This window comes from Nanorana parkeri, unplaced genomic scaffold (assembly GCF_000935625.1).
Source record: "Nanorana parkeri isolate BGI_ZX_2015 unplaced genomic scaffold, ASM93562v1 scaffold114, whole genome shotgun sequence".
NCBI classification, from domain to species: Eukaryota; Metazoa; Chordata; class Amphibia; order Anura; family Dicroglossidae; genus Nanorana; species Nanorana parkeri.
Genome location: NW_017306382.1, coordinates 1,223,369 through 1,246,874, shown reverse-complemented (window position 1 = coordinate 1,246,874; position 23,506 = coordinate 1,223,369). Strand labels below are relative to the sequence as shown.

The 23,506-nt window shown below is 46.8% G+C and overlaps 1 protein-coding gene across 2 annotated transcripts in view; it reads left to right on the top strand.

The window, feature by feature from the left end:
• Positions 1-12,509: 12,509 nt before the first annotated feature.
• The window catches only part of EED (embryonic ectoderm development), a 33,387-nt gene continuing 22,390 nt past the window's right edge, over positions 12,510-23,506 (top strand). For both annotated transcript variants that reach the window (XM_018553246.1, XM_018553245.1), the window contains exon 1: positions 12,510-12,681. In XM_018553246.1, the coding sequence (XP_018408748.1) occupies positions 12,577-12,681 (105 nt within the window). In that variant the 5' untranslated portion in view covers positions 12,510-12,576. The remainder of the gene's footprint in view (positions 12,682-23,506) is intronic.

Genomic DNA, 23,506 nt, shown 5'->3' with positions numbered 1-23,506 from the left:
TGGGGGGGGGGGTGTTTGAAACTGTTGGTATTCTAATTTACATTAGAATGTATTGCTGAGACTTGTAGTCCTGTGTAGCTGGTGGTGTTCTGCATTGCTCTATAATGATTGCACAGCAATGCAGAATACCACCAACTATGCAGTACTACAAGTCCCAGCAATACATTATATTAGTAAGTAGGGATGCACCAGTGCCAATACTGGGCATTTTCACAAGTACTCGTGAAAAGTGCAGATACCGGCACTGGCGAAACTACCAGGGTTGCAATCAGGCGCATTTGCGACCGTTCCCTGGTGTTCCGCCAGTTTGGGGGGGCCCAGAGAGACCAGAACGCTGGCATTGATTTGCCATATGTTCCGGTGCGGGAGATCACACTGCGGCAGGGGGTTGTACCTGTGTTGCGTTTGACTTTAATGCAACAACACGCTCCCTTCTGCCCCAGAATGCAGTGAGGCGGCCAGGATGCAGTGAGGCGGCCGGGACCGAATCAGGTCGGAACGCACTGGAACTGGTGTTAACTAGCCCCGAAAGTCATAACATACATAGAGGGGAATTTATCAAAACTGGAGCAGACAGAATCTGGAGCAGTTGCCTATGGCAACCAATCAGCATCCACCTTTTATTTTTAAACCTTACCTGAACAATTAACCTTGGCCCTGTCTGACCTGATCCCGTCTCTGGACTCCTGCTTGCACGGTGTGATTACCATCGGCACCCGTGCCGCTCGCTGTTCACTCAGATTCTGTTCTCTACACCAGAGTCTTTGGGACACGAGGAATAAGTGAAGCCTCCTCATCCAACCAGTCTCCAATCAGGTACGTGATACTCCCTCAAATACGGCAAGGTGTGAACCAGACCCATTGAATACAATGGGATTTAGATGTTTGAGCGTTTTGTAGAGCGTTCGTCGAGCGTAGAACGCGCTACAAAACGTTCAGGTGTGAACGAGGCCTAACTCAGAAGAAACATTACACTGCGTTGACACACCCTTGAAGTCTAGCTAAACCCAAGAACAAAAATGTCATACAGTATATTCCAGCTAAGTTGGCTTTGGGCTTGGATACGCGTTAAGCAGGCCTAAGGCAAGAGCCTGAGGCACACACAATATTCATCAGCAATAATAAAATGAATTAATGTAGGTGCCTGCTGCTAAAAATCTCCCCTCCCCCTCCAATGCTATCAGACTCCTCCCTTATTCATATACTTACAGGTTCTGATCCAAATGGGGAGGGTGACTTTTCTTCCTCTAAGGCCTTGTTCACACCTGACCGTTTTGTAGCGCGTCCTACGCTCGACGAACGCTCTACAAAACGGTCCAAAATATAAATAGCATTACAGTCAATGGTCTCGTTCCCACCTGTCCGTATTTCCGCCCGTCCCTACCGCGCTACAAAACGGCCCACGCCTGAAAAGGTCCAGGAGCTTCTTTGCGGCGTATTGGGCCGTTTTGTAGCGCGTCGCCCATAGACTTCGACGGGAACGGGCGAAATGTGTGTTTGAGCGTTTTTGGTCACGAAATCGCGCATAGAACGCGCGTTCCGCACATGGCTACAGACCACTCCCACCTTGCAGAGAGCTGTTGCAGAAGAGAAGATGGAGGATTCAAGCACATTTGGCATGCTGGATTCTGAGGCCTTCATACGGCTGGTGCAGGGAAGGCCATGTCTATATGACATGCGTCATGCAAATTATAAAAACAGGCGCATCAGGCAACGTGCATGGCTGGACATCGCACAAGCTACGTGGCCGGATTGGGAAACCTTCCCAAAGCAAGCAAAGGAATCAAAAGGTACATTAGCAATGTTTTTATGTGTTGAATATTTTCTTGCAGAATGCATGCACTGTTGTTATGCGTCATGCGTGCATTGTTTGCATAGACTTGTGTTCATCATTTCCGTGTAACATGCGTGCATGTCTGCTATGTTTTCATGCAGAATGCATGCAGTGTGTACTGACATGTGCGCATTTTTTTCTTGTGACATGTGTAGAGTGTATTTAATGTCCCATGCGTGCAGTATTTTAATGTGACATGCGTGCAGTATTTTAATGTCCCATGCGTGCAGTATTTTAATGTGACATGCGTGCAGTATTTTAATGTCCCATGCGTGCAGCATTTTAATGTCCCATGCGTGCAGTATTTTAATGTGACATGCGTGCAGCTATTTTAATGTCCCATGCGTGCAGCTATTTTTATAAAAAAAATTAATCAAGTCTGTTTTCAAATCAAATATATTTTATTGGTATCAGATCAAGGTAAAATGTTTAATTTTTTGAGGGGAATCAAGACTGAATCGCTTGCATCTGCCATGACACCTCCCCCTCAGGTGTCATGAAGTATGCAGCGAATCGGTCACGAATGCTGCCACTATTCGTTGTTCCACGCCTGCCGCTGCATTGGCTACTCTCCATGCAGTGCGCCAATGAATCATCAAAATTAAACCCATCTCTGCAACGTACAAAATTGTGAAGGGCGCAAGCTGCCTTCACCGCAGAGATGGCGTTCTCAAGTTTGAGGTTTATTGGCGAGTGCAGAAAGCGCCATTTATTGGAGAGTATGCCAAAGGCACACTCCACAACCCTGCGTGCTCTGGTGAGCCTATAATTGAAGACCCTCTTCTCCAGGCTTAGCCCATGACCGGAGTAGGGCCTCATTAAATGCTCACCAAGAGCAAATGCTTCGTCTCCTACGAATACATAGGGCATTTCAGGTTCAGCAGTGCCAGGCAGCGTGGCGTTCCCCGGGAGGTCAAGATCCCCGCTTCTCAACCTCAGTCCCAATTGTGAATGGCCAAATACCGCAGAATCAGAGCTGCTACCGTATGATCAAACATCAATATAGCGGAAGCAGTTATTGGAATCTGCAACCGCAAAGAGAACGAAAGACATTTTTTGTTTATAATTGAAGAAACTGCTCCCACTGCCAATTGGTTTCACGATCCGGACATGTTTCCCATCTAGAGGTGCCCATACACCTTACTGACTTTTGTCTTGTCTATACAGAGGTGGGTGATGCCATCTGCGGGAATCGGCGGGTCATTCCGGGGGGGGGGATGTGCAGTTTTGTCCTAGGCAAGGCAGCAACGCCGCCCTCAGCGAATCTGCCGCTCCAGGCAAACGCCTTGTTTGCCTCGCGGCAGATACGCCCCTGCCTATAAGGCTCCGTCCGGCTGTTCAGGAACGGCCATGGACGGGAAGTGGTTAACTAAAAATCCGTGCAAAATAATCAAAATATAATCAGTGACAATAAATAATAAAAATCAAAATATGCAATAAGCTTCATCAGCAAAGATAATTACTAAAAATAAAACCAGAGGAAATGTTTTTTTCTACCAATGAAACAGAACTATGAATCTCTTGAAATGCGTCTAGTAACGCTCTCAGTAGCTCAGCAGGATGTGACAAAAGAATACGCAGATTCAACACATGACCTCTCCCAACAAACAGACCTTCAAAGCTCAAAGTCCTTACTGCGCATGAACTAATTTAGAATATTATGCACAGTACTAGCTAATCAGCCTACAATCTATCTGGGGTAAAAACAAACTTCCGCTAAACTATTTAAATATTTTCATATACATATACTGTATCACAGACTAAACCATTGACTAGAAGTTGAAATCAGCATCAAAATGAGACTCCAAAGAGACTTCCCCCAAAAAGTGAAAGGGAGACAATTTTTACTGCAGCTAAAATAACTCCAATTCAATCCCGATTCTAACACTATAGAACCGAATGGTCAGACTAAATGGTTTCATTAGATACATATTACTAGTAGTGATGAGCCGAACACCCCCGTGTTCGGTTCTAACTTGTAGCCAATTGCCGCTTCGGACGGCGCAGTGCATTGTGGGATGTGCCGCGGTCGAACAGACCGCGGACATCCCATAATGTTCGGTGTTCGGCGAACGCTCGAACATGCTATGTTCGAGTCGAACATAGGTTCGACTCGAACGCGAAGCTCATCCCTAATTACTAGAACAAATTGCTTACAGATAGATATAGATCTATACTTTACCACTAATTTGGAGGTTCTTTGGTCTCAGTGATGTCAGCTTTGTGTCAGTAGAAAAACTTTCTCCTAACTTTTATTACCCAAAATCTGGGAGGAGAAAAATCCTTATCTCTACCAAATTATGACATCAAGAAGTGTCTCAGTTTTCTTAAAAATATACACAATCACCCGAAATTATACACACAACTACCTGGTGGCAGTTATCTGGTTAATTTGTCTGTTATACCCTGGAAGCTTAGAACCCCTATACCCTCTCTCCTCAGTGAAGATGTTCAATAAAACGTTATTCAGCATTTTACTACTGGAGTGGACATCAGTTTGTGGGCACTAGAAGAAGGGCGGTTAATGCTAAGGCTGGGTTCACACCTAGGCGGATTGAATATGCACGTTTTCCGCGCGTTTTTTTTACCGCGATTCGCGGTAAAAAAACCGCGTGAAAACGCGCGTTTCCGAGGGATACTTGGCTGTATCCCAATGGAACCGCCCGACCAAAACGCCCCAAAGAAGTACATGTACTTCTTTGGGCGTAGGGCGGTTTCCCGCACGTTCGTACTCGCGGAAAACCGCCCAGATGGGAACCATGCACATTGAAAATAATGTCATTTCCCTGTTTGAGCGTTTTTCCGCGTGTACGAAAGCGCGGAAAAACGCCTAGGTGTGAACCCAGCCTAATGGGTGGGCAGCTGAAGATCATACCCTAGACAGACTAGAGATGAACCGGGCATCCAGCGGCTCCTTCGTGGATGAGCGCCAGGGACGTGTGGTCAGGGGAGGCAAAGCCTCACCTAGAATTATGGAGGAAAAAGCTGTCAGCTTCATGTCTGAAGCTGACAGCTTTTTCTCCATTCAGATCGGCATCTAACAGGTTACATAGCAGGGAAATCCTCCCCACTGTGTAACCTGTCACGGAGCCTCAGCGGTGAGGGACAGGGAGGCTCCTCCCTGTCTCCTTTACACTTGGTTGGGGTGGGGCTTCAGCCAGAAGGAGGCGGAACTTTGGCCGACAGGGCGGGGGTTTGGCCGGCGGGAGGGCAGGGCTGGGGAATGCCTCACCCCGAGCAAGAGGTACCGCACGTCACTGGTGAGCGCTACATTAAAAACTCCTGAACCGTATCATGACATTACCTTTTGACATTCAGCTTGTACAAAACTATAAAGTTTAGATAAGGCCAGCTATCATGTCGTACCTTTCCAGACATTTGTCAGAATATCCGGAAATCCGTGCCGGATTTTCCCTTTGCTCCATGGTTCTGGGCTGTCAGCCTATGGTGTTTCACAAAGTTGCAGCCAATCTGCTCTCCTCCTTCACTATTTAGGACTTCCTCACTTATTGCTCTTTCTGTGAGCAACAAGTCTTATGCCTTGTTCTGTACCGCTATCCCCCTGATCTTTATGCCATGTGCTTACTTTGGATCCTTGTGCCTTTGGCTTCCCTGTACCAGCTGGTTTCCCTGTTTGGCTTAATCCCCTGCTTCATTCTCAGTGTTCCTGCTGTAGTCTGATTCCTGTGTGTTCATTACTATTTTGCTGAAGACCTACCTTTGCTTTCACCTGTGTGCTGTGAGTCTCTCTATACTGCCTTCTTTGCCTCACTATTTCTGTGTTTTCCATCTCCAGCCATTGTGTGTTTGCTTCCTCTTATTTACTTGCTTTCTTGTACTTCAGCCTAACTTTCTCTTTCATACTGTAGTTCTGTCACTTACCTTCCAGTGTATCTTCCTTCTGCTTTGCAGTCACCCTTTTACTTCTGTGCTCCTCTCTTACCCTGTAGCTGTGTTGGACTCTTTCTTACCGCACACCCCATCTTCATTTATCTCATCACCTGCTCTTCGTATTCTTCCTTGTCTGCACACCCCTTGTGTGCATATATCCCTTTTGTGCTTCTTTATGTACTTTTCCCTCTGTTATCCTGCATCTTTGTATGCATGTGCAATGCACATATCTTGCTTACTTTTGTACGTTACACCTTCCTGCTCCTAGGTGTACCTCCTAAACTACTTACCTTTCCCATGTGTCCTTGTTTAGCTACCCTCTTCCGTATACTTTCTGCTGTGTGTTTTGCACCTTTTTGCTTGTGACTTTCTCTCTCATTGTGTGCCACTGTTCCTATCTTCCTCCTCTTGGTTTCAAGTTTCATCCCTACCTGTTCTTTGTATCCAGTTCCCTGGTGCTTCAACTAGTCCCTTGCGTCTGGGTGGGTGCACTAGAGGGCCGCAACCTGGAAGGAGCCCAGCAGCCAATATCCTCACCATTAGAGGCTCTATTGAATACCTGGCCCTTCTTAGATTCTGCGCCTCTAGTGCGTCCCCTATAACGTACAGACCATCAGTTCCTCTCTCCCTGTGACCAACATCCCAGATATAGGTCCTGTCTGTGACTCCTACCAACTCGGCAAACCCCGGAGCTCACTTACCCTAGTGCCCGAGTCCCCAGACCGTGACAACATTCTGGAGGCTAATGTCTCTTTAAGACGATATACGGTTTGAGAAAGACATATCTATATACCTTTCAGACATACTTTTGAGGATGAGGTCATTTGTACTGAGGAATTGTAGTTACTTAGATTCTTTCACTGCTTACAGATGTTATAATAATGTAATCAATATAAACATTTGTAATGTAAATAATGTCAGAGTATAATGTACAACAATATATGTCAATGATTAAAACCAATTAATATAGATAAGAATTATTTTAAAAATTACACGGTGAATAGTTCTTTGTTAAGTTTGATATATGGCCTCCTCATAAATTTCACAGACTGGTACCATGGTAAGTCCTTATCTTGCTGTTGTCTGGAACCAATCGATTTCCCAAAATCACAACCTGGGAATCTATGCTGTAATAGTCTGAGGATGGCTGATGTTAAGAGTCTTTGTCTTGAAACCATGAACTAAAATTCACCTAATATACTGATAGAATAGAAAGAGCAAAATGGCTTCCAGTATGCCCATGCTACTTTATGTAGAGATGATAGGTTTAGTCCTTACAGTTTAATTCTATGAGCATTGAGTAGTTCTGACAACACAAAATAAAAAATAAAGAGAACATATCTTATTGTTTGTAATTGTAGCGCCCATCACCTTTTGTGATGTGACTACTAGGCATTTAGTAATAGCCGGGGCTGTAGACAGTCTGGCTGGATTTGTAGTGGCAACTATATGGTTAATCCCAGGAGTCTAACATTGCCTGTACCCCCCTGGGTGGAGTAAGACTGTCATATTGTGGGACAGACAATGGTGGACACTGTAATATGTGTACAGTACAGCAGCCAGTCACTGGGCCTCTCTCAGCCAGTGGTGCATGCTGGGATAGACTACATATATTGGTGGGAGCTGCCATGTGCTCTCTCTCTCTCTCCCAGTGACCAGCCATGGATTAGGGCTGGGTCCTCTTCAGCCTGCCCCCTAGGCTAGGCTAGGCCGAGGCCTGGGGGTGGGCATGGGCTGAAGTGAGGGAAGAGGTTTCCCTGAGGCTTCTAACATGGAGGAGGCCTGAGAGATGGAAAGAGGAAAAGAACCAGGACCAGTGCAGGCTCTTGAAGCACCCTGGAACTATGTGGGCTTCAGATCATGGTCGGTATCTTGCCTGGATTGAGGATCTGCATCCATCTGGACTGTCTGGTACATCAGTGGTTATCTGATGTGGTCGGGCGGATCTGCATTGCTACATTTACAAGGTCCAGTGAGTCTGGAGCTTCTGATGGTTATCCCTAGACACCTAGAACCCCTATACAATCTCTCCCAAAGAAGATGTTCAATAAACTGTTTACTTAGCATTCTAACATTGAAGTGGATGTTAGTTTATGGGCATCAGAAGAGGGCGGATAGTGCTAATGGGCGCAGCTGAAGATCAACCAATAGACCGACTAGATGTGGACCGGGCACACAGCGGCTCACACCGGGGAGTTATGGCTACATAATAATAGGACTACTAGAAGTAGAGCTGAAAATAAAGCTGTCAATAAGGCAGCAGGGTGGATCCCAACAAAATTATCAGGATCTTTCCTGAATGCGGCACAGCTCTGCAGTTGGGAAAGAGTTTGGCTCTGAGATTGGTTCACAGGAGTACATTATAAAATGTACACTTACTGTATTGTATGTGTGTTTTTTGTTATATTTTGAAAATCTTTAATAAACATTTAATATGAAAAAAAAAAAAAAAAAAAAAAAAATGTACACCCTGGGACCTAAAAGAGTGCTAAAACCCAAAAAGTTTTGGCTATAGTTTTTTTTCTTTTAAACTAGGGATGCACCGGTAACATTTTCCAAGACCGATTAGGAGTACCAATACTTTTCCTCAAGTATTTGCAGATACCAATTAACAATATCTATATGTGTCATGTGACAGTTTTGCTAAAACAATACAGAATAATGATTTTAGAACAGTAGTGGAGTGCCAGAGCCAGGTCCCAGCTGCTGCGACTCTGGTAGTTCTGCACTGATTCCAAGCTGTAGAGGGACTACAAATCTCAGCAATACATTATACAGCCATGCAGAATAACAGTCTTATTCTGCATGGCTGTATAATGTACTGCTGGGATTTGTAGTCTTATATAGCAGTTGCCATTCAGGATTGCTGTATAATGTATTGCTGGGATTTGTAGTCTTTCATAGCTAGTGGTTTTCTGCATTGCTGTATAATCTATTGCTGGGATTTGTAGTCCTCTATATCTGATTGCTTTCAGCATTGCTGTATATTGTATTGCTGGGATTTATAGTCCTCTATAGCCAGTTGCCATTTGGCATTGATGTATAACGCATTGCTGGGATTTGTAGTCATCTATATCCGGTTGCTTTTGGCATTGCTGTATATTGTATTGCTGGTATTGATAATCCTCTATATCTGATTGCTTTCAGCATTGCTGTATATTGTATTGCTGGTATTTATAGTCCTCTATAGCCAGTTGCCATTTGGCATTGCTGCATAATGTATTGCTGCGATTGGTAGTCCTCTTTAGCCCATCAGCTAAAGAGGACTACCAATCCCAGCAATACATTATACAGCAATGGAGAATAATATGAAACAACTACATACTCTGTGCTTCTTCGGGGTGCCTGCCTGATGTCTTCAGGGCTTCAGGAGAGCTGTGGAGGGTCTCAGGAGTGCTGTGGAGGGTCTAACACGTGGGTGAGGATAGCGGAAGTGCTGTAAGCAGCGTTGTGTTAAAGCGCTGCGCAAACTGTTGGCGCTATATAAATCCTGTATAATATTAATAATTGTGTGGTTCCCCAGTAAGAAGGAGCAGATTTGCGGGCCAGCGCTGTAAACAGGCGCCGCCTGGTTCCCAAAAAGGCTGCCAAGGTCCCCCAGAAGTGCAGGACCTCAGGCAGTCAATTCAGTTAAAAAAATGTAAATAGCTAATATTGTCCTTTTAGTATCGTGTATGAGTACTTGTGAAAATGCCCTATATCGGCACAGATATCGGTATGGGTTCATCCCTAATATTAACCTCAGACTCGTCAGAAGTAAGGACTTTAAAGACCGAGCCCCTAAACCTTCAGATGATCCATAGGGAGGCAAAAACCCCTTGGCTGAATTACCTCCAATGGGGAAAACAATCTTCCCTGACCCCCCATAAGGTGATTGGATGATCCCTGAAGCATCAGCCTAGGGTGCCCAGTTAATCTGCCGGTAAAATGCCCATAATGTAAGGTATATTTATTGGACTTTGGAGTACGTTGATGATCAGTCAGCTTTCAAGGAGAACCATTGGCCGAGTAAAATGTACTCCTAACAGTTGGGGTCGGCGTGTAACACTGCAGCTTTCAGTCGTCGGTTCTATTGAGAACTGAGTGATCACAAACCGCTGTGTGTTCAGATTACGGCTTCTCTCTGCAGAGAGAGGCGGCTATAAGTCTCCGCTCCCCGTAGGGATTCCCCTCTCTCGGTTCCTCCAGCTCTCATTGGAGGTACAGACAGGGGAGGAGGTGGGCTCAGCTGGTTATGGCTCCTATAGAGGCAGAGTCAGCTGTCAATCAGGCAGCGGGGTGGATCGTGACTATACAGTTTTATTGTCGGGATCTTTCCCGGCTGCAGCACAGCCCTGCACTGTTAGCATATAGTGAGCAGTAGCCTGCTATATGCTGAGTTTGGGTCACAGGAATACATTAGGGACATTTGTATGCTGTAGCATTATGAGGACCCTCCACCGGTGACACCTGAACTCGTCATGGGGGAGGGGGGATCACATGCTTTTGATGTGGGGACCCCTTGACTGCCAGGGCATTATTTGCTTTATTTTTGGCCATGTCTCAGTTGCCCACGTTATACCGTTTAGCATCTGCACCCTAATGTTCTATACGTCATTTGTTTTCAGGACAGATAGGGCTTTCATTTGGTAAGAGTTTTTTGGAAACCTGGGAGCCATGCCTATGGTTGTCAGTTTTGCAATGCCTCATGGGACTTGTAGTTTCACCATAGCTGGAGTGCCAAAGTTTTCTACCCCTATTCTAACATGTTTACACTCCCTTTAACCACCTCCCGTCCACCAAAAGTTGAAAGACGGCCGGATGGGAGTCTCCTGGATGCGGGTGGGCGTCTTTAGACAGCTTTCGTGCCCACGCCCGCCCCCTGGCGTGCACGAGCGGGAAACCGCCTGGATTTTAAACGGCCAGCGATGGCCGTTTACATACAAGCGGTCCAGCGTCTGTAAAGACGCCTGATTGCTTGTATGATGCAAGTTAGGGTGCGCGCGCGCTCCCCCTTACCGCTCATCGCTGTCCCCGCCGCCGCCGTCTGCGCGATCCCGGGCGTTCATCCATCCATCCCGGGCGATGTGGCTCTGTGCACTGAGAACGGAGGGAGATCAGTACGCGATCTCCCTACGCTCTCCTCCCGGTCTCTGAATGCAGGAAGTTATGTATATTACATCACTTCCACATTCCTCTGTCACTCTCCGCTACAGAAACCGGAGAGAAGCTGATGAAGCAGATCTGTGCTTCATCAGCTTCTCTGGGGGTCCCTAGGTGACATTAGGGGTCTTAGAGACCCCTGATGTCTTCATAAAGGGGACCTGTAACTGTAAATTGTTATCACATAATACATTAGGGGTCTTGGAGACCCCTGATGTCTCCATAAAGAGGACCTGTCACATATTTTGCTATCACATAAGGGGGTTTTCTAAGCCCCCTATGTGATAGCAATAAAGTTAAGTGGAAAAACAAAAAATGTAAGTTCCCCCCCCAAAATGTAAAGTTACAAATACAATTTTTATTTTTTTTTAAAGTCCCCCCCATACATACACGCATGCAAACAGGCGTCGGGTGCGCATACGTGCGAAAACTACGATTTCGCCCATTACGCTGCACGTTACATATCGTCGCGAACGCCGGAATGAGAGCAATAGTTCTAGGGCCATCAATCACTGATAACACTAAACTGATGAGCTGTAAAAGCTCATCAACTGGGTATGGTAGTTTTTGCGATTTCGTGGGTGCGTGCAATTTTAAAGCATGACATTTTTGGTGTCTATTTACCCGACGTGACCCCGTCTTTTATATTTTACCAAAAATATGGATAATAATCATTGTTTCCTAATATAATGGAAAAAAAACTTTTTTCCCCCCAAATTTTCAATAATTTTTCCTTAATATAGTAAAAAATAAAAACCGCAGTGGTGATTAAATACCACCAAAAGAAAGCTCTATCTGTCCCCAAAAAATGGTATACAATTAATTTCAGTACAGCGTTGCATGACGGAATAAACGTCAATCAAAATACCGCAGCGCTGAATACTGAAAGATGGCCTGGATGGGAAGGGGGTCTAAACACCTGGTCTTGAAGTGGTTAAAGCCCCCCACCCCCACATAGATGCGCAATAATTCTAGGGCCATTAATCACTAATAACCCTAAACTTTTGAGCGGTAAAATATTTTAAAGCGTCGCCTATGGCCAATTTTGGCTATGGTGTTTTTTTGCGATTTCGCAGGCACGTGCAATTTTAAGGCTTGACATGTTTGGTGTCTATTTTATTTTACCAAAAAATTGGGTAAAAATAAATGTTTCCTAACATAATAAAGGGAAAAACATTTTTCTTTTAAATATTCTGTACTTTTTTTGTTATATAATAAAAAATAAAAATCCCAGTGGTGATTAAATACCACCAAAAGAAAGCTCTATCTGTACCCAAAAAATGGTATACAATGAATTTCAGTACAGCGTTGCATGACGGAATAAACGTCAGCCAAAGTACCGCAGCACTGAATACTGAAAAATGAATGGCCTGGACAGGAAGGGGGTGTAACACCCCGGTCAGCAAGGGGTTAATAGACTGCATCCCAATTGGTCATGTGCACCAACAAGAACACTTTTGCTAGTATGGCAATATTGTTGTTGAATGCAACTGCCCTGGGGACAGGGTCTCTTTAATACGTGCACTACGTGCTGTACAGGAGGCCTCGGGTGATCTACATCCCTTCAGCAGCAACTCTCTACCCCCTATCTATTTTGGGAGCAGAGCAACCAAAATAGAGGATGACAAGCATGCGCACTCGGAATTCAGACGCGGCGTCACGTGCCCTGAGCGGCGCACAGCGGTGACGTGACGGCGAGGCGGTGGAAGATGTCTGAGGCTTCCGGTCGCGCGGCGGGAAACGAAATGCCGGCCAAGAAGCAGAAGCTGAGCAGCGATGAGAACAGTAATCCGGAGCTGTCCGGGGATGAGAACGTAAGAGAGCTGGGGGAGGGAGGCCTGACATAACGCGGGCCCTCTATTAAAGCAGAAAAGCGGCCTGTGTGTGTTATAGGGGACGCTGGGAGAGTTCATACATCCCTGTGGCCGACTGAGGCTGCCTAATGTCTCCGGGGTATTACAAATCCGAGCATAGCCCGCCAGCGGGAGGAGCGGGGCTTGTGCCGGGGTTATATGAGCAGGGGGCAACCAACAACGTCTTAAAGATCTAGGTAGTACGGCGAGCTCCGTAGGGGATGGGACCCCATCACCCCCTTATTACTGTTTGTAGTACAGGGTGATGGAGGATGACCCCCCATCACCCCCTTATTACTGGGTGTAGTACAGGGAGCCCCGTGGTGGAGGATGACCCCCCATCACCCCCTTATTACTGCGTGTAGTACATGGGGCTCCATGGTGGAGGATGACCCCCATCACCCCCTTATTACTGGGTTTAGTACAGGGAGCTCCATGGTGGAGGATGACTTCCATCACCCCCTTATTACTGGGTTTAGTACAGGGAGCTCCATGGTGGAGGATGACTTCCATCACCCCCTTATTACTGGGTGTAGTACAGGGAGCTCCATGGTGCAGGATGACCCCCATCACCCCCTTATTACTGGGTGTAGTACAGGGAGCCCCGTGGTGGAGGATGACCCCCCATCACCCCCTTATTACTGCGTGTAGTACAGGGAGCTCCATGGTGCAGGATGACCCCCATCACCCCCTTATTACTGGGTGTAGTACAGGGAGCCCCGTGGTGGAGGATGACCCCCCATCACCCCCTTATTACTGCGTGTAGTACAGGGAGCTCCATGGTGCAGGATGACCCCCATCACCCCCTTATTACTGGGTGTAGTACAGGGAGCCCCGTGGTGGAGGATGACCCCCCATCACCCCCTTATTACTGCGTGTAGTACAGGGAGCTCCATGGTGCAGGATGACCCCCATCACCCCCTTATTACTGGGTGTAGTACAGGGAGCCCCGTGGTGGAGGATGACCCCCCATCACCCCCTTATTACTGCGTGTAGTACAGGGAGCTCCATGGTGCAGGATGACCCCCATCACCCCCTTATTACTGGGTGTAGTACAGGGAGCCCCGTGGTGGAGGATGACCCCCCATCACCCCCTTATTACTGCGTGTAGTACAGGGAGCTCCATGGTGCAGGATGACCCCCATCACCCCCTTATTACTGGGTGTAGTACAGGGAGCCCCGTGGTGGAGGATGACCCCCCATCACCCCCTTATTACTGCGTGTAGTACAGGGAGCTCCATGGTGCAGGATGACCCCCATCACCCCCTTATTACTGGGTGTAGTACAGGGAGCCCCGTGGTGGAGGATGACCCCCCATCACCCCCTTATTACTGCGTGTAGTACAGGGAGCTCCATGGTGCAGGATGACCCCCATCACCCCCTTATTACTGGGTGTAGTACAGGGAGCCCCGTGGTGGAGGATGACCCCCCATCACCCCCTTATTACTGCGTGTAGTACAGGGAGCTCCATGGTGCAGGATGACCCCCATCACCCCCTTATTACTGGGTGTAGTACAGGGAGCCCCGTGGTGGAGGATGACCCCCCATCACCCCCTTATTACTGCGTGTAGTACAGGGAGCTCCATGGTGCAGGATGACCCCCATCACCCCCTTATTACTGCGTGTAATACAGGGAGCTCCATGGTGGAGGATGACCCCCCGTCACCCCCTTATTACTGAGTGTAGTACAGGGAGCTCCATGGTGGAGGATGACACCCCCCCTCCCCATCATCCTCTTATTGAGTGTAGTACAAGGAGCTCCATGGTGGAGGATGACCCCCATCACCCCTTATTACTGGGTGTAGTACAGGGAGCCCCGTGGTGGAGGATGACCCCCATCACCCCCTTAATATTGGGTGTAGTACAGGGAGCTCCAGGGTGGAGGATGACCCCCATCACCCCCTTATTACTGAGTTTAGTACAGGGAGCCCATGATGGAGGATGACCCCACATCACCCCCTTATTACTGGGTGTAGTACAGGGAGCTCCATGGTGGAGGATGACCCCCCTTATTACTGGGTGTAGTACAGGGAGCTCCATGGTGGAGGATGACCCCCATCACCCCCTTATTATTGGGTGTAGTACAGGGAGCTCCATGGTGGAGGATGACCCCCGTCACCCCTTATTACTGCGTGTAGTACATGGGGCTCCATGGTGGAGGATGACCCCCATCACCCCCTTATTATTGGGTGTAGTACAGGGAGCCCCGTGGTGGAGGATGACCCATCACACCCTTATTTTTTACTAGGTGTAGTACAGTGAGCTCCATGGTGGAGGATGACCCCCCCATCACCCCCTTATTACTGGGTGTAGCACAGGAAACTCCATTGGGATGGATGGATGACCCCCCATCACCCCCTTATTACTGTGTGATGTCTGTAGTACAGGGATCCCCATGGTGGAGGATGACCCCATCACCCCCTTATCACTGTGTGATGTCTGTAGTACAGGGATCCCCATGGTGGAGGATGATCCCCATCACCCCCTTATTACTGTGTGTTTGTAGTACAGGAAGCCCCATAGTAGAGGATGGCCCCATCACCCCCTTATTACCGTGTGATGTCTGTAGTACAGGGAGCCTCATGATGGAGGGGATCCCATCACCCCCTTATTACTGTGTGTTTGTAGTACAGGAAGCCCCATAGTAGAGGATGGCCCCATCACCCCCTTATTACCGTGTGATGTCTGTAGTACAGGGAGCCCCATGATGGAGGGGATCCCATCACCCCCTTATTACTGTGTGATGTCTGTAGTACAGGGATCCCCATGGTGGAGGATGATCATCCCCATTACCCCCCCTATTACTGTGCGATGTCTTTAGGACAGGAAGCCCCATGGTAGAGGATGACCATGTTACCCTGATATTACTGTGTGATGTCTGTAGTACAGGGACCCCCATGGTGGAGGATAACCCCCATCACCCCCTTATTACTGTGTGATATTTGTAGTACAGGGATCCCCATGGTAGATGATGACCATGTTACCCTGATATTACTGTGTGATATTTGTAGTACAGGGATCCCCATGGTAGATGATGACCATGTTACCCTGATATTACTGTGTGATATTTGTAGTACAGGGATCCCCATGGTAGATGATGACCATGTTACCCTGATATTACTGTGTGATGGTGTATAGTACATGGAGATGGGATTGCTGAATCAGCTAATATTTGTAGCCAGGTAGACTATTGTTGGTGTTACAGCGACAGCATCCAGTCAGAGGCAGGCTTTCAGGCAGCTGTGGGTGCCAACTGAGTACAATAGCCGGAATAAAAGATTAGTCTGGAGTCTAAGGCTTCCCTCAATAACAGGCAGTCTTATTTGCAGGAAACGTCCGCCTTATTTTATCACGAATTGGCTGATAACATTTCCCGTAGTGTTTATAACAGGAAAGCAAACCATACAATCCTTGTTATGGACAGTTTTTTTTGGTTTTGCCGTGGTGGTGGTGGAACGCCCTGTATCGCATTCCGGCTGGCTTTCTGCATTCAGGGGGGCATGGCGGTGCATTGATATTAATGGCACCACAGACGCCCCCGCTGCTGTGTGATCGCCTGCACCAGAACACGTGCAACATGCAGCATTTTTTCAGATCGCACTGGACCGGAACGCAGATACTCATGTGCCACACATTCTGGTGCGGGCGATCACACTGTGGCTGTGGTGCCCCATGACTGCAATGCACTGCCCCACCACTGAATGCAGGAAGCCGGCCGGCATGCGATACAGTGCGTTCCAGCAGCTGACCGCTCTGGAACACAATGAGGGGAATTTATCAAAACTGGAGCAGTCAAAATTTGGAGCAGCTGTGTATGGCAGCCAATCAGCTTCTCTGTTTCATTTTCAAATTTTACCTGAGCAAACTGAAGAGAGATGCTGATTGGTTGCCATGCGGCAACTGCTCCAGATTTGATAAATTCCCTCACACTGTTTATGGTGTGAATAAGCCCTTAGCCCGGCTGCTTGCCCGCAGCAAGGCTAAATGTAAAAAAAAACCACTTGCCTGGCCCCCGGAGCTACATGTCCCGGGCATTGGGCGATAGGAATTTGACACCCCTGCAAAGACAATGACATAAGTTTACTAGATGAAAGTTTTGCTGTACTGTTATATAATGGCCAAAGAATGGTTGACGCCTGTTACTTGACTTGTGTCTGTGCCCATTCTTCACAAATTAGTTTTCTTTACTTTGTAATCAGCATTTCCTTTAGTATCGCCAAAAAGATTTGTATCCCTTCATAGGCAGAGCATGTCGTGGGTGAGATCAGAGGATTTAACGGATGACAGGTCCTGTTCTAATTATCTTGTTTACATGAAATATCCTCTGAGATTGCCCCCCGGCAGTGTTCTCATTGTTTGGCGTGGTTTATAGATTTCTCGTTGTGGGTTTTCTGTGATCTCTCGTAGTTTACATACACCACAGATGAATTATCATGCAAATGGGTACTTTTTTATCTGCCTATTCAGCATTATAGACAACGTTCCTGTATTTAGAGGAGAGTCCGAACTAGCCAGCCGTACACTTCTGAATGTGCGATTTCTTTAAAGTATACGCAGTTAGGATTTCGTTACGAAAAAGTTTGTTTGGTTTTCTAATAGTTAATGAGGTGAAATCGATGATCAGTTTCAACTTTAGTGTCGGAAAAAACGAAGGAGGATGGATTGAACAAAACATTTTTTTAACAGTGAATGTCGTTTTTCGTTTGAGGAGCTCCATTCATTCCAAAATCGAATCTTTGAACAAAAGAAACTAAAAAGTAGGGATGCATCAATACGATTTTTTCCAGACTGAGTACTGATACTTTTCTGCAAGTGCTCACTGATAACAATGACCTATACCTCTCTTTTTTTCTTTGCGTGTCGTGACGGTTTTTCTAAAACAATACAGCCTAATGATTTTAGGACGGTGGTGGAGTTCCAGGGCCCGGTTGCAGCTGCAAACGCTGTGCCCCTGGTGGTTCTGCCACTGATTCCAAGCTGTAGAGGGACTATAATTCTCAGCAATATACAGCAATGCAGAATAATACCATCAACTATAGAGTACTACAACTCTCAGCAATACATTATAAAGCAACGCAGAATACCTCCAGCTATAGAAGACTACAAATCCCAGCAATGCATTATACAGCAATGCCGAATAATACTATCAGCTATAGAATACTACAAATCCCAGCAATGCAGAATAATACCATCAGCTAGAGAGGAATACAAATACCAGCAATACATTATATTGCAATGCAGAATAAAGCACAGGAAACAGCAGGCAATAGTTCTAAAGTAGCTCTGGAGTTAAGGTGCAGTTTTACAGCACCGTAAATGTGCAGAGAGCTCTCTGTGCTTCCGCTCTGCACGGGTCTTTGGAAGGGGAAGGCAGCCATGAGGTCACCAGCAAGCGCGGGACCTAAAGCAGCTGATTTAAGTTGCATAGATTAAAGCGCCGGTATTGGTTTTGGGTATTGGAGCATATGTACGAGTAATTATGGAAATGCTCAGCATCACTACTGGAAACAAAATTTTGAACAGCGTTTGTCAAGTCTGATAGCATTATGGAATGCTTAACAATTTGCCATGTGGACGTTGGTGCGAAATTCTAACAGTGGTTATTTAGGCTGCAGCTTCTGGCTACATTCATACCTACAGTGAGTGCGTTTTGGGATTCCTGCGGCAAGAGTACCAAATCTTCTGTTTATAAGTCGCCGCTGTCACCCATTCGAGTTAATGAGCTGGTGACAGCGGATGTATATGAAAGAGGCAGTCTGCTTGCACTCTGCATGTAATCGTATGGTTAGAAAGAGATCACCTGGACTCATCGATTTTCTCTCTACGCATAAGCCCATGATTGGGTGAAACGTGTCAGTGGGCGAGCCTTGGACGAGACACCAGTGATTATCATTTGATTTGCAATAAACTGTTCCAGTAGGATTTTTTTTTTTGACCGGTTGTACCTTGGTGCAAGGACGTGCTCCCATCGGCAAGCACCCAGCTCACCCCTTAGCGGAGCTGTGAAGAAACGGTGCATCTGCTGTGTGCTTCTGAAACATTTATTCTGTTCCCTTTGAATGGATCCAACTTCCTGGTATATTGAGGCACTGGTGTCATAGCTCTGGCTTCATAGCTGCCCTCTGGGAAGGATAGGTCACCAGTGCTTTCCACGGTGACCTTGTAGGTAAACTGTGAGATCTGTGAAGAAAAAAATGAATTCGCCTTTCCCCTAAATCTATGGAAAAAGCCCATTCATTCTTTGTTTTAGCCAAATTCATGTTCCAGGACAGCACAGGAGAGGGGGAATCCATCCAACTACAAACAGGAATCCGCATCATCCACATTCAGCGGGTAGGAGAGAGCTAGGGGGGTCCAACCAACTACAAACAGGAAACACATCATCCACATTTAAAATAAAAGGGGCTGTCCCTCCCAACCACCTCAGTTATTGTGCTGTGTCCAGCCTACCAGGAACATCAAACCCATTTGTTATTTTTCCATAGGCCTTCGTGCTAGTTGCAGGGGCTTCCCAGTGTATACTCCCCTGTAGATTCCACCTTGAACAGTGGGTCTGGAGGGGGTTGCGTGTCTGGGCTTATCCTGGCTAGGACTAACTTTCTTTGATTATCCTAGTTGGGGAACCTTCCCTCCCCATCATTTCTTCAATTTTTTTCCCCAAGGTTCCGTCTCCACTTGGGGAGAAGCAACTATCTCCATGGGCACAGAGGCTCTAGGTGAGCCCTCCCTTACTCAAAATTGGGTCAGGCCTTGGGTTCTCTCCTGTGTCGCCTATGGTGTTGGGATAAGGGGGGAACAGTCAGTGGCAGGCAATGATCTTTATGCTGCCGAGTTGTGGATAGACCTTGTCCAGTGGGGTCCTTGGGCAGGGGCCTCCTCGGATGGAGCGCAATCCGGTGCAGTTGTTAGTATACCTTAGTGCCTACGACCATAGACACCAGGAGGGAGTGCAATGGGGGTGGGAGATGGAGCCATGAACCAGTATTTTTCTGGTCTGGTCTGGAACTGACTGCAATGTTGTGAACTGAGGCCCAGAAGAGCATAGGGAAACATTGGGAGGCATTTTAGGTCCATAAATAATCTGGTCTGGTCTGGAGGTGGTGTGACTGGGTCCTTAGGGATTCATTGGGATGCTTTTTTGGTCCGGGAACAAACTGTTCTGGCCTGGTGTGAACGAGCCCTTAGGGCTGCAGTTGTACCTCTTAAAGGTTTCAGTGCCTGCTATAAGCTGTGGTTAGTGTGTTCGACCCTGGCCTTCTATCTCCTGGAGCCTCCAGAATTCCTCCACTGGATAGACCTATTACAGATTAGTAACCAGTGACTAGGTTAGACCTATGATGTGTGATGATTCTTATTGTCTGCTGAATGCATAGGCCTCACCTGCATAACCTTATTTGTTACATGGTCTCATGCACTCTATTCAAGTTGATGTCACAGCATGTGAAGTCATATACAGGTGAAACTCGAATAATTAGAATATCGTGCAAAGTTCATTTATTTCACTAATGCAACTTAAAAGGTGAAACTAATATATGAGATAGACTCATTACATGCAAAGCAAGATAATTCAAGCCGTGATTTGTCATAATTGTGATGATTATGGCTTACAGCTCATGAAAACCCCAAGAACCCCAAATCCACAATCTCAAAAAAGTAGATTATTACATGCAATCAATAAAACAAGGATTGTACATAGAACAATATCGGACCTCTGAAAAGTACAAGCATGCATATGTACTCAGTACTTGGTTTGGGCCCCTTTTGCAGCACTTACTGCAATTACTTTTGCACGATATTCTAATCGAGTTTCACCTGTAGGTTACATGTCTTGTCACTGTAGTGCTTCGGCCCTATATCACTATATACACCTCTTGCATGACTTGTTATATTATTGGGCTAAGGGCTTGTTCACCCTACAATCCCTGCATTCAGTGTGAATTCAGCATGAGTATACCCATGCTTTGCTAATGCATTTTAATGGGTTTAGTGCTGCAGTTCGTTCAGTTGTTTTTGTAAGCAGTGGTACTGAACGCAGTGGTGTGGATTAGTGGCGTTTTAAAAAATGATTGTTTTAACTGTGTGTTCCTTTGTAATGCTTTTTTAGAATGCCCCTGAACGCATCTGATGTGAACAAGACCTAATGGTTGCTGCTGCCACCGGCTGCTGTCAGAATGGCCAACTAGAGCCAGCAGTTATTTGGCTGCTAGCTATGTTCGTACCAAGATTTTCCAACCGGCTCCTTTGATAAGCTGATTGAGGGATCCCGGCCGAAATGGTACTGACAGTAGCACCCACTGTGCGAATATTGGCCGGTTCTTCAAGAGCTGGTCAAAATGTGCACAGTGTATGGCCACCTTTTTTCCTTTCCTTCCCATGGTACTGGAGGGGAGTCAGACATTTAACATTGGACGGAACGCCTGATGTTTGCACAAGTTAGTCATGTTTATTTGTCCAGCCACTTCCTTCCTGATGGCACTCTTCAATGCAGGTTTGGGGGGCTTGGGTATGCAGAGTACTTATAAGCTGGCATTCCGACATTCAGTTGTTAGGGAACACATGTATACATAGAGTGCGCAGCATACGCTCCATATGACATTGGGGGCAGAGAGCTTCTATATACAGGCAAGAGTCTGCTGCCCGATCGTCCTTGCGTGTCACACAGTAATGGAAGCATTTTCACATGATGGAAAAGGGGGATGTTCCGCTTTAAGGGCCCGTTCTTACCAGATGCTAATCGCACAGCATCTGGAGTACAGTGCCAAAGCTCTGATCCCAGCACATCACACTGCGTACTTTTATTTTTTGTTAGAACTTTATTGAAATGTCACAAGTGACATTTCATTCAGTTCTACTGGCACAGCGGGGTACAAGGTGGTTGTACGGTGTTGCATCCCGCTGCGTTGAAAAGTAATAAAGCATACCTTACTGTTCCTACCGCAACGCTGGGGTGTGTGTGCACCATCCGCGACAAGGCAGAAGATGGTCTTGTCTAGCATTGGGTCTGCACTAGAAATAAGTGTTAGCGCAGCTCCAACGCAGATGGCGTGAATCAGCCCTACAGATGCATTATGTACTACAAATGACTTGCAGCGGTTTAGAGACGCTTAATAGAGGGTAATAGGTGGTTTAGTATGTCATTTAAAATGGTGCGATGGGCCGTCGTATAGGTTTTAATGCTTGCATGGCTACCAGCTGTTCATTGGGAGATCCAGGCCAAAGCAGTACTATATAAAGCAGGGGTAGGTAAACTCCAGCTGTGCTGGAACCACAAGGTCCATGAGCTATTGCAAGACTCTAACAGCCACAGGTGTGGTTTGCAGAGGTTACGATGGGATTTGTTGCTGCACCGCAGCTGGAGTGCAGAGGTTGCTACTTCGTTATGGTCGATATCATGGAAACTATCCCATCTGCAACATGACATTCTGATTGCTTTAGAACAGGGGTGCCCACAAGGTCGATCGCGATCTACCAGTCGATCGCGTAGCGATCACTGGTAGATCGCCATGTCCTCTCCTCCCGCCTGCCGCCACGCCCCCTCCCGCCCCTGAATGCAGGGGTTTTTTCGTTGGCAGATATCAATGAGCTTGTCATTTGAAAAGTAGATCTCCAGACGTAAAATAGTGGGCGCCCCTGCTTTAGAAGCTTTCCTGTTGGTGTTCCTCCACCTTTATTCTAAGGTTGTTAGGTAGGCATAGCTGCTAAACTTTCTATTTTTTAGGTTGGGGGATTCTATACTTGGAAACCCCCCTGACCACACTGAAACGGTTCTTCACTTTCTGGCTGATACTGGGAAACCCCTCTTCAATGTACAAGCGCAGATATGATCTTTATTTGCCTATCTGGAAACCACTCAACAGTTTGTAAGAGTTGCTGACTTCATCTGTATGGTGCCTTAGAACCAAAAAAAATGAAATCTTCACATCGCAGAAAAATAATTATTTATGTCTGACTCGGTTTCTTCCGAACGTTGTCTTCACATGTGAGTCAGCATCAGAAATGGCATTTTGTGTTTTGCAGTTGGATTCAGATTTCGTAAATGTCAGTTGTTATAGAAGCATTTTTCGAGAAGACTATTTTAGAGGTAGGACTGAAATACCCACATACACTATATTGCCAAAAGTATTGGGACACCCCTCCAAATCATTGGATTCAAGTGTTCCAATCCCCTCCATGGCCACAGGTGTATATGATCACGCACCTCGGCATGCAGACGCTTCTACAAACATTTGTGAAAGAATGGGTCGCTCTCAGAAGCTCAGTGACTACAAGCGTGGTACCGTGATAGGTTGCCACCTGTCCAATAAGCCCATCCGTGAAATTTCCTTGCCACTAAATATTCCACGGCCACCTGTTAGTGGTATTATAACAAAGTGGAAGCAACTGGGAACAACAGCAACTCAGCCACGAAGTGGTAGGCCACGTAAAATGACAGAGCGGGGTCAGCGCATACTGAAGCGCGCAGAGGTCGCCAACTGTCTGCAGAGTCAATAGCTACAGACCTCCAAACTTCATGTGGCCTTCAGATTGACACAACAACAGTGCGCAGAGAGCTTCATGGAATGGGTTTCCATGGCCGAGCAGCTGCATCCAAGCCTTGCATCACCAAGTGCAATGCAAAGGGTGGGATGCCGCGGTGTAAAGCACGCCGCCACTGGACTCTAGAGAAGTGGAGACGTGTTCTCTGGAGTGACCAATCACGCTTCTCTGTCTGGCAATCCGATGGACGTGTCTGGGTTTGGCGGTTGCCAGGAGAACGGTACTTGCCTGACTGCATTGTGCCAAGTGT